The 13,856-nt window shown below is 40.6% G+C and overlaps 1 protein-coding gene across 1 annotated transcript in view; it reads right to left on the bottom strand.

The window, feature by feature from the left end:
- Exoc4 (exocyst complex component 4) overlaps nt 1-13,856 on the bottom strand; it is a 714,919-nt gene that overhangs the window by 210,278 nt on the left and 490,785 nt on the right. Inside the window, exon 11 of the mRNA XM_041675392.1 lies at nt 12,381-12,600. Coding sequence (XP_041531326.1) covers nt 12,381-12,600 — 220 coding nt within the window. The remainder of the gene's footprint in view (nt 1-12,380; nt 12,601-13,856) is intronic.

Genomic DNA, 13,856 nt, shown 5'->3' with positions numbered 1-13,856 from the left:
ATGGAATAAAAGGGGGGAAAGCAATTAAGCTCTTTTAGTTGAAACCAGGCAAAGAAAAGTGCTGTGCACCCAATAAGCAGAGGTAGAGAATGGCTCATTTAAGTGCAGTTATCTGAATTTGAATTTATACATATTTGCAAGTGAATACTCATGGTATTCTGGGTTCTACAGATAGGACTATCCATCATGGGAATAGCTGTAACCATGAAGGTAAAAGAAGATAAAAATGGGGAAGAAAAAGAGAGAGAGACCAAATAGAAGCCTCGATGAATTTTTCTTCTCAAAAGACTCTATTTCTAATATTCACAGTCCAAAAAGGACACAAACACATAGACAACCTGTTAATGAGCTAGTTGTGGGTTGTCTACTCCCCAGAGCAAGATTTCCAATCAGCAGAGTTTGTGTGTGTCTAAAAAGAATGAATGAGAAACGTACAGCTTACTGTTTCAACAAATATGGATGTGCTGTAGTTGATAGCTACTCCTGTGGGTGCAGATGTGATCTCTACCCCGTTGAGGCTTTTGTGGCATGGGAACAAAACTCTGACAGATTTGAGTGTAATATTTATTCCAGGAAAATAGTTTGTTGGGTTCGTTTGGCCAATTATGACAATCAATCAAAAGAATGACCTCAAACATTGAAGTCACCTATCTCAAGCAGTTGTGAGGTCATTGTTGAAGGCTTCAGTCTAGAGAAAAACAAAACATTCACAGGAGACAGTCTCCTGTCCTAGGGTATGAGGAGGTCCCTACATCAGTTGCCTCTGGGACACCAGCTCTTTGTCCTTTACTGTATCAGCAAGTGGCATTCTTCTTTAAAGGGCCACCCACTGAGTACCAAAGAACACTAAGTTCTTTAAAACCTTTCATGTTTCCCTGTTAGACAGCAACAGGAAACAGGTCTGCTGGAAGCCCCAGATGGCCAGGGGCAAGTTACTTTGTTAAACCTTGTTTCTCATTCTCCTTCCACTTCTGCAGCTCATTCAGTTTGTCCTCAGACATCACTCAGAATCTTGAGTCCCAATGGGACAGGTGGTACACTTTCTCCTGTCTGCTCCATATCTGCACATAAAGTCCCCAGTGCATCTCCTTAGCACATACAGTGTGCTTGGCTTCTGGGCCATCATAGTTGGTAGGTATTCATTATGAACTGTCCTCTACTCCGCCTGGATTTGTGGGTGTGACAGACTCAGATGCTCTAATTAACAGACTTATATCCCTAATTCACCTTGTCCCATGACATTCAGAGATGAGATCATATGTTCAGCACAGAGCAAGGGTTTAATACATATCTCCATTTCGTTTCAACAGCATTTTAACGCAGGGGAATTACGTGACTGAACCCTGCCATTCTTGTCACAGGCAGTATACCAGCTTTCCCCAGGCCACTGTACATGCCCACACTAAGATTAAATGCAGATAAGTTGAGCATTGCAGGAACCTTGCAAAGCATGAAGAAAAACAGCTGCTTTCCTTGAACGGTTAGTCTTTAACTTCCAGGCTGAGATAGTCTTGTTCTTTCTCTTCACTTTCTCACTAGAAAGGTCACTTAGAATGGCAACATATAGACAGGGCAAAAGTTACTTAGGATAAGAACCTCAAAAATTCCCCAGGTACAGCAGTTCTCCTACTATACTCATCTGGCTCCTACCAGCAATCCTGCTGGGTCAGCAATTCCCTCCTAAGAATGATAACTATCATTTGCTTGGGCAGTCGAGCCAGCCTTTCTCTCTTCCTGTGTCTGCTCATGAGATGCTCTTCCCCTTCTCTAACATTTAAGGAAAAGAAATAAATCTGAAGATGCCTTTGCTAGCACATAAAGTCAAATATATTTCAGGCAAAGGTAGCCCTCTAAAGATCTGAGTGACAGAGTGTTAATGTGGTTCAGTCCCTGTCAGCAGATCTGTCAAAAGTCATTACCTTCTCTCCGCTTATCCCCAAAATAGTGGGTTGAGGAATCATCAAAATGGACAGCAGCCACTCAATGTTTCAAAATATTTATCTCCAATGTGGCCTGATACATGGAGCAGTCTGGGTGACAAACTAAGCTGGCCATCAGCGCGCCTACTGTTACTCATGACAGAAAGTAAATTCAGAGTCCCAGCTTAAAGCCTAGGGCTTACCCCTATATCGATGTCATTTTCAAACAGCCTCGTGGAGCACTGAGAAAAGCTGGTAGGCAAGTGTCACTGGCTGCAATTACTTTCCCGTTCAGACTTCCTCAAGACGAAAGCCTCCAGCTTGTTCTGTTTTCACCTCTATTTGTAAGCTACCCTATGACCTAATAAATAATAAAATAAAATAATAAAACAAAAATGTGAGATAATTAAGAGTCCTTATAAAATATACTGGGCTAAATAAATATATTTGTGGCAGAAAATAGAGAAAAAAACCCAATAATTAATGTTTGCTTCTAGCCCCTTTGTATTACTCCAAAAGCTTAACTATCTACACTCAATAGAAGTTAGTTTAAATATAGTAGTTATTTTTTCTTCTCACTTTGCAGGAAGATTCTTAAAGAAGATCAAATAACCAAAAACTTTACTAGGAAAACTAGACAAGAATCTATTCTTTTAACCTTCAGAGATGAGACTAAAACTTTAAGATATTTATAAATAGTGAAGTTGCTTATATAGTGTGCTTGGTTTGCCTGTACATAAAAATCATTTCTCATTCAGCCACAGCCTTCTTCATTAATGCTGATAAAAAAAATAGTTCCCTTATTGTGTGATACTGACAAAAATCCTACTTACAAACTAATCTGAGTGAGTCAATTCATGTTCCGTGGCAATATTTAAAGTAAATTTTGGACAACTACTTCTAGCAATCAAGTATTCCAAAGAAAACAGCTATGGCCTCCCTCACTGTGGCACCTAGACACTCCCATTTCTAATGTCCTGTGAGTAGCACCATGTCAACAGTAAGTGGTCAGGGATGAATTTCGGGCATAGCTGAAGAGGAGTAAGAATGTGCAGGTTCACCTATGCTACAAAGCCAATATAGGATAATGATAATGGTAGAATTTTGGCTAGGAAGTATATGGGTATTTAGGAGACATGTTTTGAGCTTTTAGGTCCTTAACATTTTTTATAAAATATTCAAACAATAGTTGATTGTCAAATTGTCATGGTGATGGTTTAATCGTGTATAAAAAACCCACGAAACACTGGAATAGATTAGAGCTATGGGGAATGGAAATGTCCCCAGCAGCTGGTTTGATGGTCTATGAGGTCATGAAACCTTTCTGACCTGGATCACGCCTGGTAGTCATAGGGCTTACAGGGACAAACTTTGAGGGTGAGAGGTAGGCCTCGCATCTAGTCCTGCTGTTTCCAAATGCTAAACTAAAAGGCCCGCAACCCCACTGTGCCTTCCTCACCATTATGGACTCTTGTCATGGGCCAAAGTCCACCCATCCCCTCTCAAGTTGCTTCCTTCAGGTATTTACTAACAGAGAGAGAAAAGCAGCTAGCACAATAAATGAGGCCTTTCATTTATGAGAGCATATTTCTACAGGAATCTCACTGACATTTATCAGAATGAAGGGATTATGTGGTTAAGTGTAACAATACTGCCTTTTGTGAAATGTCTCAGTGTGTGGACTCTTTCTGAAGCCCTGCTGGACATGTCATACCCACTGCACTTCCCTCCTTCCTTGGCTTATGGTAGCTTGGGCAAGGATCCTTCTCATCCTACAGAGATGGCATTCTATGGACTTGTCACTCTTAGGGAAACCATACTCATGCATGCCATGCTTTTCCCACTGTACCAGGAGGAAACTTAGTAGCAATTACTTCCTAAGATAGTTCTGAAGAATCACAACAGAAATTACATGATAGTTAAAAATATCTAAACCAGCAATGGGAATAACACCACAGAAAAAGCACAACCGGATTAAAAATGAAACGAGAACACAGGTGAAGGCAGTAAAGCTGTGAGTCTCCATCATCAACAGAAGTACACAGGTGACTCTTTGAAGCTATGGTGACAATCCAAATAAAGACAAGAACAATACTTTCTAGTACTCCATTTCCCAGCATAAAGTCTCAAATAGTCATGAGTTGCTGGTTAATTGAGGCTTCGGCTTGCTATGAAAAGGCCAATCAGCATTACTAGTGAACAAATAAAAATTAGGAATACAATTCACAGAAAACAAAGTGGTTAGTGTTTCTTTAAGTATAGATGTATACCAAAGAATGATATTGGATCCCAAGAAGTTTTTTTTTTTTTTTGGACTAGTTTTTCACAGTGAAGTACATTAGAACCCTCTCTAAGAGCTTGAGGAGGGGAATATCAATTGATCAGCTCTTTTTTCAACTTAATGATTTTCATGATGACTTCCAGCAGATCTTAAATGGGACTAATCTATTAGTCTATTAAAGCTGAATCTATTCTGTACCGGAGAGTGGAATAGTAGAACAGCAGCAACTGGCTGTGATGCAAATGCCACTCAAAGGCAGTATTCTTCATATTGACATAATGTGATCTGAGGAAAACAATATGCTATTGCTGCTGTCCTTGGGAAAACAGAAAAGGTTACTGACAGTGCTTTGGCCTAGCTAGGAAGATAATAAGTTTGGGTGTCAGTAATTATCTCTAGCAAACAACTGTACGTAAGCAGCTCTGTCCACTACAGCTTGACTGGGATTCCTGCAACTACCCACCTATCAATAACTTCCCTTTGGAACCTTGTTGACTCCTGTAATTTAGACTATCCTGGGTAGTTGCTTTAACAGCAATACTTGCATGCTGTTTTCCATGGATGGGTAGAGGAGTGATCTGTATGCTTCCCAGTCCATATTTTCAACATGGAACTTCAGAATGTGACCCAACATGGAAACAGGTTCTTTGCAGATGATGTTAAAGCTTGGAATGGAAGCATACAAGATTATGGCAGGCATAAGGACACTGAAAGTCAGACCAGACAAATGACAAATGGAGGCAGGGAAAATGCTATGTTAAAGAGGAGGAGACTGGAGTTAGGTTTCTAGAGCAAGAACAGCAACAGTCTCTAGAGAGGGTCCCCTCTATAGCCTTCAAGGAATTGCAGCTTCTGGAATCTATAAAAGTGACAGAGTAAACCATTTAAAACTTTAAACTATTTATTTAGTGCGTATGTGCACTACAGAGCTTGTATAGAGGGCCAAGGACAACTTGCAAGAATCACTTCTCTCCTTTGGGTTCTAGAGGTGGAACTCAAGTTATCAGGCTTGGTAGCAAACATCCTTACCCACCGAGCCAACTTGCTGGCCTCACAGAATAAACTTTTGTTTTAAGCCATCAACACTGTGTTAACTTGCTTTGGTATCCCTAGGAAACCAATCCAGTGTCTCTAAGAGTCATAAATACCACATGCCACTACTGATTTTCTCTAACCAGCAGAGGGGCTCCAGGAACAGGTAAATGGTGCAGCTATAGCATCTGCTCTTGCTTGCTATCAGGTTAGGTAGGCACTGTATTAGAGCTCTCTACGCTAAGACCCGTGGTAGGAACAAGGAGAAGAAGGTATGTTCTATAGTCATTATCCACTTAGCCATTACCCTGTTCCTAGGCCCAAAAGTTATAGTTTCCAGAGGAAAAAATAGATAAATAGATGCAAAATAATTTGGTCACAAAGAAGAAGCTATCAAATGTGGCTGGAATGCGCTTGTATGTGATTCCAAAGCTTATGCATAAAGCTTGCTTCTCAACATAAAACTGAGTACTCTGTTACAGACCAGATCAGATTAATGTCTGAGCAATAATTTCAGGTTTTCCCTGTCAGAGAAATAACTGATTCAAAGCAGCAGTCTTCAGAGAAGTGGCACCAATTCTGGCTGAATGCTGGGATCATCTGGGTATCTTGCTGGGAGTCCCTCACTCCTGGCCAACTGACAGAGTGTGGGCAGTGATGCTTTTTAGGAAGCTTCCTGGGTGACTTCAACAGGTCGTGTTCCTGAGAACAGCTCATCTAGGCCGGCAGGTGGAAGTGGGAAGTGTGGCTGGCTGAGGAGGAGGTGTGAGTGTGGTGTTTGCAGGCAGACTGTAGCTATGTCACTTCTCACAAGTGACTCTGGCAAATGCTAGGGCAGTGAGAGAAATGGAATACGCTTTAACTGTTTCAAGACGGCGTGCTCTTACCCATACAGCTTATGTTCGCTTCTCTAGTGACAGGAAATTTGAGCCTGGAACATTAGGGAAGCTGCCTCTGTCTCACATGGCTCTTCCTGAGCCAGAAAACGTGGGCTCCTGTCTTGGGAAAGCACTCTGCAAAATTCTGCAATGTGCTAGACTAGGAAACAGCTTCTGCCACCATGGCAAATATTGTTTTTGCAATGTCTGGGTCAGCATGAAACAATGTAGAATACTTTTTAATGTGACTATAGTTGCTCACCACAAAGTTAAATACTCACAGCATTAGATCCTGGAATTCCGTGCCCTTGAGCTGGCCAGGAATACACTACAAGAGCGCTTCTTCGACTTCAGATTACATTGAAGACCATGCAGGGGTATGTCAATCCAGGTCTGGAGTTCGGGAATCTAGTTCTCACAAGTTCCCAGGTGATGCCAACACTACAGGCTATGAGTCACATGTTATGTTGTACTAGGCTAGGGCATTGCTTCACTAACACAAATACACAGACGTGTCAGATGGTGACAGCATACAAGCGCAGGCTGAGTCAGAGGTCTGATGCCCCTGTCTGCAGGCAGCTCTCCAGCTAGCGACAATAGGGAAGATTCACCAATAGGGTAGAAAAGAAAACTTCAGTGGATCACTGATCAGATAGTTGCCCATGCAATAGTTTCATGGGCGAGGAATAAAAAATACAAACTATTGGTACTGTCACTTAAAAAAATAAAGAAAAAAACATGGAAACATCAAAGGATATGTAAATTACCAAATGACAATCCATGTGAGAAATAAAGTCAACCAGAGTGTTCAATCTCTTTCTATATGTCTATGTGTCTTAGTTAGGGTCGCCCCCCCCCCCAGGTTTTTTGAGACAGGTTTTCTCGGTGTAATAGCCCTAACTGTCCTGGAACCAGCTCTGTAGACCAGGCTGGCCTCGAATTCAGAGATCCACCTGCCTCTGCCTCCTGAGTGCTAGAATTAAAGCCGTGCACCACCACTGCCCAGCCTTAGTTAGGGGTTTCTATTGGCAAGTCTTATAGGAAAAACATTTAATTGGGAAGCTTACAGTTTCAGAGGTTTAGCCCATTATCATCACAGTGGAACATGGGGACATACAGACAGACATGGTGTTAGAAAAGGAGCTTAGAATTCTATATCTTGATCAACAGACAGCAAGAAGTGAAGTGAGACACTGGGCATGGTTTTATTGAACATATATGAAACCTGTAAGCCAAACCCCACAGTGACACACTTCCTCCAACAAGGCCACACCTCCTAACAATGCCACTCCCTGAGTTTATGAGGGACAATTGCATTCAAACTACCACACTATAGACTGAAAGTCTATGGACCACCTCAATGTCCACCTCAAACAAACTAATGCCCTGTCAGAATGCTGAGCACAGAGCTTCAAAGCTCCAGATCCAAAATGTGGCTTAAGAGAAATGAGAAATTTTTCCTAAGAGACTTCCTTAGTACAGCTTGATTCAATAAGCTTAACACTGCAAAAGAGAGGCAATTTTGTCGAAAAAGTAATGTAAAAGGAAACCTCTCAAAAGGCCACATGAGTCATGCCCAATTCTGCCCTTACATTGGAACACCAGAGGTAAGAGAACCGTAACATTCTAACTTAGCAATGTGTAGGTTCTGAAACTCAACATCAGGAATTTTGTGTCATGAGGGAAAAACAGAGTCACATACATCTGAGTAGTAAGGAAAGCATCATGTTCATCTACTCATTCACACATCCATTTATTAAATATTGACAAGCGGTCCTCTGATCTCCACACATGCATCATGGTGTGTGTGTGCACATTCACATAAATAAATAAAAATATAAGAATATTTATATAAATATTATTAGACATTTTAGTTGTTCTAGATCTATTCTGGAACTAGAGATTTTAGCGAGAACCAATAGTAACCAGTTCCCATACTCTGTTGTAGATGTGTTAGGACTGAAGCAGATGGTCCTTTCCTTCACTCCCTGGGAGGCAGTGTGGGACAGTAAAGGATCTGGAGCAACGCTCCTCTAACTATGGCAACAGCCTGGTATTCCCACAATCTGTTGCGAATATACGCTTTTATGAGATGCAATAAAAATGAGTTACCAGAAAAATAAATTCAAAACCCAGAAATATGTAAGATATAGGTTCCAATATATTAGATTCATAGACAATGTCAAAGTACTAAGGAGAAATTAGTGTCTAAAGGCACACTCTCAAATCTGTGTCTAGTGACACAAGAGTAGCAGGTAGCCTGCAGATAAGCATAATCCTCAGATTATGATCTGCAAACCGCTGTAGAACACAGGGCTCAGGACTAGACTTCTTCGGTATAAACTGGCTGAGCCATTGCCAGCCACAAGACTCTTGGTAGGTAATTTAATTCAACTGTTTTCAGTTTCTATTCATAAGACCATCAAAGATGCTCTTGTCATACAATCAAAGCATCTATAAGCCAGTTGATGCAAAGCACTCAGAGGAGAGTCTGGCCCCTATCAACATTGCTAATGTGCTGACTGCTATCAGTACTGATATTACTTCTGTCACTGCTTCTTTTCTGCAGTGCTGTGTCATTTGAAGGCCATCGCTCTCACTGCAGAAAGTGGGGCTTGCTCTTTCTCTTCTTATTAACTCCCTTTCTTCCCTCCATGGAATTTGCCGCAGAAAGTAAAATCATTACTGCAAGTGCATGTTGGCACTCCTCATGACAAGATGCCTGGGCTGCTTAGAAGCCATGTTGCGGGAAGCAAAGACAGACGTGAGGTTCTCCTCATAGGCCTTCATGTATTTCATCTGTCCATCATCAAATGAATGAAAGCAGCACTTAGACAACTGTCCTTCCTCTCCCTGGAAAACCCAACCGGGCTGATGACAAATGACACGGCTGCTGCCTCAGGGGAAGAGCACATGCTCTGCTTGCCTCTGTGACCTGACGGCAGTCATTTAGCAACTGAGCACTGTCCCCACCTGCGTCTCTTACACATGGCCCCCAGCTCCCTTTGGAGTATATCTTACATTATCAGTTAATAGGTTTAAGACCTACTTGCCACTTTTTCTCAGATTAGCCACCTATAATTAGCTAGAAATAAAAATATAAAGTAGTCATAAAGATACCTTTAAGAAACCCTTAAATTTTAGCATATTACAAAGAAAGAGAATTTTTCAGGATGGAAACCTTGTATCTCAGAGAACAGTAGACAGATTTAATGACCATACCCCTCAGAACTTTGCATCTCCAAAACTACAGTTTTAATGCACAAAAGAAGTCAAGACTACAGCCATATAACAAAGTCGGCATTTTGGCTCTGAGCACAACCTTGGAGGTTACTAATTAGAAAGGCTTTGGTCTTAAGATTTACTCACTTATGTGTAATTACGTCTTGATAAGGTAAAAAGGAGACTAGGTAGAGTCTGTACCTAGCTCAGACTGCAGTAATTGATTTATAGGACAAAAGAGAGCTACTAATACAAAATGACTGTGACAAGTTGGAGAGTGACCTGAGGTGACATTTAGCTGGCAGTGTATGGCCCAATATGAGCCAGACTATGAGTCTCAATGTGATTGGCTACATAAGCTCAAAATAATCATGTTTTTTTTTTTTTGTTTTTTTTTTTTTGTTTTTTTTTTTTTTTTTGGTTTTTCGAGACAGGGTTTCTCTGTGGTTTTGGAGCCTGTCCTGTAACTAGCTCTTGTAGACCAGGCTGGTCTCGAACTCACAGAGATCCACCTGCCTCTGCCTCCCAAGTGCTGGGATTAAAGGCGTGCGCCACCACCGCCCGGCAAAATAATCATGTTTAATAAGGCAACTCTCTAGCTCACAGATTTACTTGATAGTGTAGTGTGCTCTCCCCATCCTTCCCTTAAACCCAGGACATAATATATGATAAAGCTGTTCATTTTCTCATAGAGCATGGCATTTCAGGAGACTAGACCACTGGGTGGGTTCCTGATGGAAAAGCAACTCATGATCAGGCAAATCATAGTCACTGTTTCTCATTTTTTCCCATTTTGAATTTATCCATTGAGTTTATTCATCTGTTAATCACCTGTTGATCATCTATGCACATATGCATTTGGTAACATGCACAAGTACTTCCTGCTGCCAACAGTGTGCTAGGCTTTAGGAACTTACCTCCTAGTGGGAAATGGTAGAAGACAAGTTAGCAAAAGTAGTACCTATATATGTGCTAAATGTTGAGAAGGAAAAACCCAATGTTGGGCTTGGGGGTACAGCTCAATAATAGAATGCTGGCCTTGCATTTACAAAGTCCTGGGTTCAATTTGAAGTTAAAACAAGACAGAAAGCAATCAAGCAAGCACACATGCAGAAAATATGAAAGAAATGGTCAGTGGAAATTTTGGTTTTGGATCATGAAATAAAGTGCTCCACTCAAGTAATTCAAATGAAGAAATATTAATGAAGAGATAACTTACAGAAATATGGTAAGGGTTGAGAATAGGAACTAGGGATGTTGAGTATACAGAGACTACTAAGAGCAGAAAGAGGAAATCAAGGAGTGAGAAGAAGAAACTGTTGTCAGAGCCCAGAGAGAGCAGGAGCTACAGCTATTGAGGAAGCTTCAGCACCTCAAGTAGGGAGGAAGAAACAATAGCCTCTTTCTTCTCTACCTTTGGGTTCCTATTGGTGATCCCTCCCAGAATAACCCAATCAGAAGCCACTTGGCAGGATGGCCTCAGTAGTACTGACCTCAGCATTGAAAATACATGGGGAAGAGAAAGGGAAGAAATAAGGAAAATCAGAAAAGGGAACCTGGTTAGGTAGCAGCCTGAAAAATCTTCCAGTTGATGTGGGTACTCACTAAGATTCGGGGAGGTCTTCATCAGTGAAACAGCACCCCAGTGGGGACAGTGAACAGTGAACACAGTTTTGACACCCCCTCTCTTTATACCAAACTTAGTGCAGCCCCCTCATTGAGAACAAACAGTATGCATGAGCAACTTTCCTTATGATGCTTCTCATTCATCTCTTAATTATGGAGAGTTTGTGTGAAACTAGACACTCTGCTGAGTTATAGCATGTCTCTAAATTCTAATGGACACAGACTTACCTAGTTAGGTAGCACAGCCAAAGAGCTGACGGAAGCAAATATAACCCGCCCATGTAAACAGCTCTGTTGGAGAGCTCAAGTCTTCCTCACCTGGAGCCCCTCATACTGTGTAATTTATGGAACAATGCGCTGTGTTCAGTGTTCTTTTCTTGAGACAGAGTCTCAGTATGTAGCCCCTGGATGGTCTGAAACTCACCACGTGAACCAGGCTGGTCTCAAAACCACTAGAGATCCACCTGCCTCTGCTGGAATCAATTGTGTGAGCCTCCACACCCTTCTTACTGTTCTTCTTAAAGCAAGATTAATGTAATTGTGAAAGTATATCCATAATTCAGACTCATGATTTTTTAATTTTCTATTTATTATCACGTCATAAGCTAAAATATCTACCATAGGCCTATGAAACAAAAACATCTATTGTCAATTTCTAATGCCCAGAGACCATATCGTCAAAGAAAATGTTCACTATTAACAAGATCATTACTTGAATTAAATGATCTGACTTTTAACAGCCAGTTTACTGGTTCAGACTCTCTGAACTAGTCAAGTTACTTACACTAACTACCTAAAACTGGTTTGGAGAACTGGCTTCCTGCTGGTAGCTGAGGTTACACAGGGTAACAAGTGTCCTTCCTGATAATCCTTCCTACTCTGGGAGGCATTCAGCAGTGGAGAAACAATTCTCTCAAGGACAGATTCCAGACAAGCAGAGAAGCATTGCCGGAATATCAATGAGACTCACCATCCCCCACAGTTAAAGCAAAACTCTTTTATTCCCTTCACGATCTTGGGAATTTCCCTTATCCAAACTGCATCAGAACTAAATTTCCCTAGTGTCTATTTAATTTATTTTCTTTTGTTTTGTCCCTGTTGAATACAGAACCAGACGGCAAATCTTCTTCTTTTCTAAAATTATGACTCTTGCCAAGTCATAAGAAAATAGTGATTAAAAACAGTAATTTTGGGGCTGGAGAGATAGTTCAGTGACTAAGAACACTGGCTGACCTTCCAGGGGACCTGGGCTAGATTCCTAGCACCCAGTCATGTAGCTACAATCACTTGTTTCAGGAGATCCAGCACCTTCTTCTGGTCTCCACAGGCACCAGGCACATATGTGGTATACAGACACACACACACAGAGAAAAAAAACGCATTTTAAAAAATTAGGAAAATAATTTCTTTTCTTCTTCCTACCTGTAGGAGAGGCCTCTGCACCCCAAGAACCTTCATGGTGTCTGCATTAGCTAGGATCTTCAAGGGGTCTGCTGTTTTGGTGACTCCTTCAATCTCCTTGTTGATCTCAGCCAAGACCTGATTAAGGAAGATGTTTTTGATGTACATGGTGAGAAACTCTCGAAGGGGACACTGTTTGGCAGGGCCAAGTCCCATGGCATGTTCAATCTCCTGAATAAATCTGGAGGACAAACAAGATAAGAAGGTGGTTAAATAGATCAGGAAAACATAAATATGACACCACACATAACAGTATCTGTGGGCTCAGGCTGTTTCCATGGAGATAGCAAGGTCATCATTCCACCTCAATATAAGTTTCAGGTTTTTTTTTTTTATCTTCACTAATTAAATGAAATAGAACGTAACAGAAAAGCAAGGCTTTTTCTATGTGGGGTAGAGCACAATACTTTGGTTAATTCTCAAAAGAAATAAGACCATAAGAGTTAAAGGAAAACTAAAATAAACAAAAAAGAAAATTATAGCACAAACTAAAGAGCATACCCACAAATACTACATATTTCTCATTGAAATTGCTTATATATATAATATGTGGGGCATAAAAGTATTCTTTTATTTACAATGATATTGGTTTGTGGCAAGTTATGAAAGGGAAAGAATTGGAGCTGGTAGATAAAGCAGAATTTCAACTTTATGTATTATGTTTAATGTTTTATTTCTTTTATTAAAACACTTAAGATATATATATATATATATCAGAATATTGACAGCTGTCCTAACTCAGAGATGACTATATATTATTGTTTGCACTTTCCTGTAGAGGTAGCTTTGCTTTCAATGGTTTGATATACACAAATTTAATGTACTACAGTTTAGTTAAATGATGTCAGCCCCTGACAACATAGTTTAAATCTTACAGAATCACAGTATAGTTAGCATCATCCATTCCATGTAATTACATAAAGCCAATCTATGATATGAACCCTTCAGAATTCTGCGTATAAAAAACTGCTGGGCAGAACTAGAAAGACAGCTCAGAGGTTAAGAGCACTGGTTGTTTTTCCAGAGGACCTGGGTTCAGTTCCAAACACCCATATGGCAGCTCACAACTGTCTTAAACTCCAAGATCTGGCAGCCTTACATAGACATACATGCAGGTAAAACACCAATGCACATAAGATAAGAATAAGTAAATTATTAAAAACAAACAAACCCAAACTGCGGGGCATTGTGGTCAGTGAGCAACCATTCCATTCCAGTCTACTGTAAGTGGCCATGTGCTGTCTATTCAGTTCATATAAGATTATGTGATTATGACACATGTTGCTTCCTTTTCACCAATTGCAAAGGCCACGTGGCATTTTATAAAAAGCAGATATCAAAATAATTGGTCAGTACAGATAAAATACAAGAACAAAACTAAATGAGATACCATCAGAAGTAAAACATGAATTGAATGAAAATCATCTTATAGAAGAA

The sequence above is a fragment of the Microtus oregoni genome, unplaced genomic scaffold (assembly GCF_018167655.1).
Source record: "Microtus oregoni isolate MIOR12 unplaced genomic scaffold, Mior012 000026F_ref0000081, whole genome shotgun sequence".
NCBI classification, from domain to species: Eukaryota; Metazoa; Chordata; class Mammalia; order Rodentia; family Cricetidae; genus Microtus; species Microtus oregoni.
The sequence above is the reverse complement of the archived record's forward strand: the minus strand, read 5'-3'. Positions and strand labels throughout refer to the sequence as shown.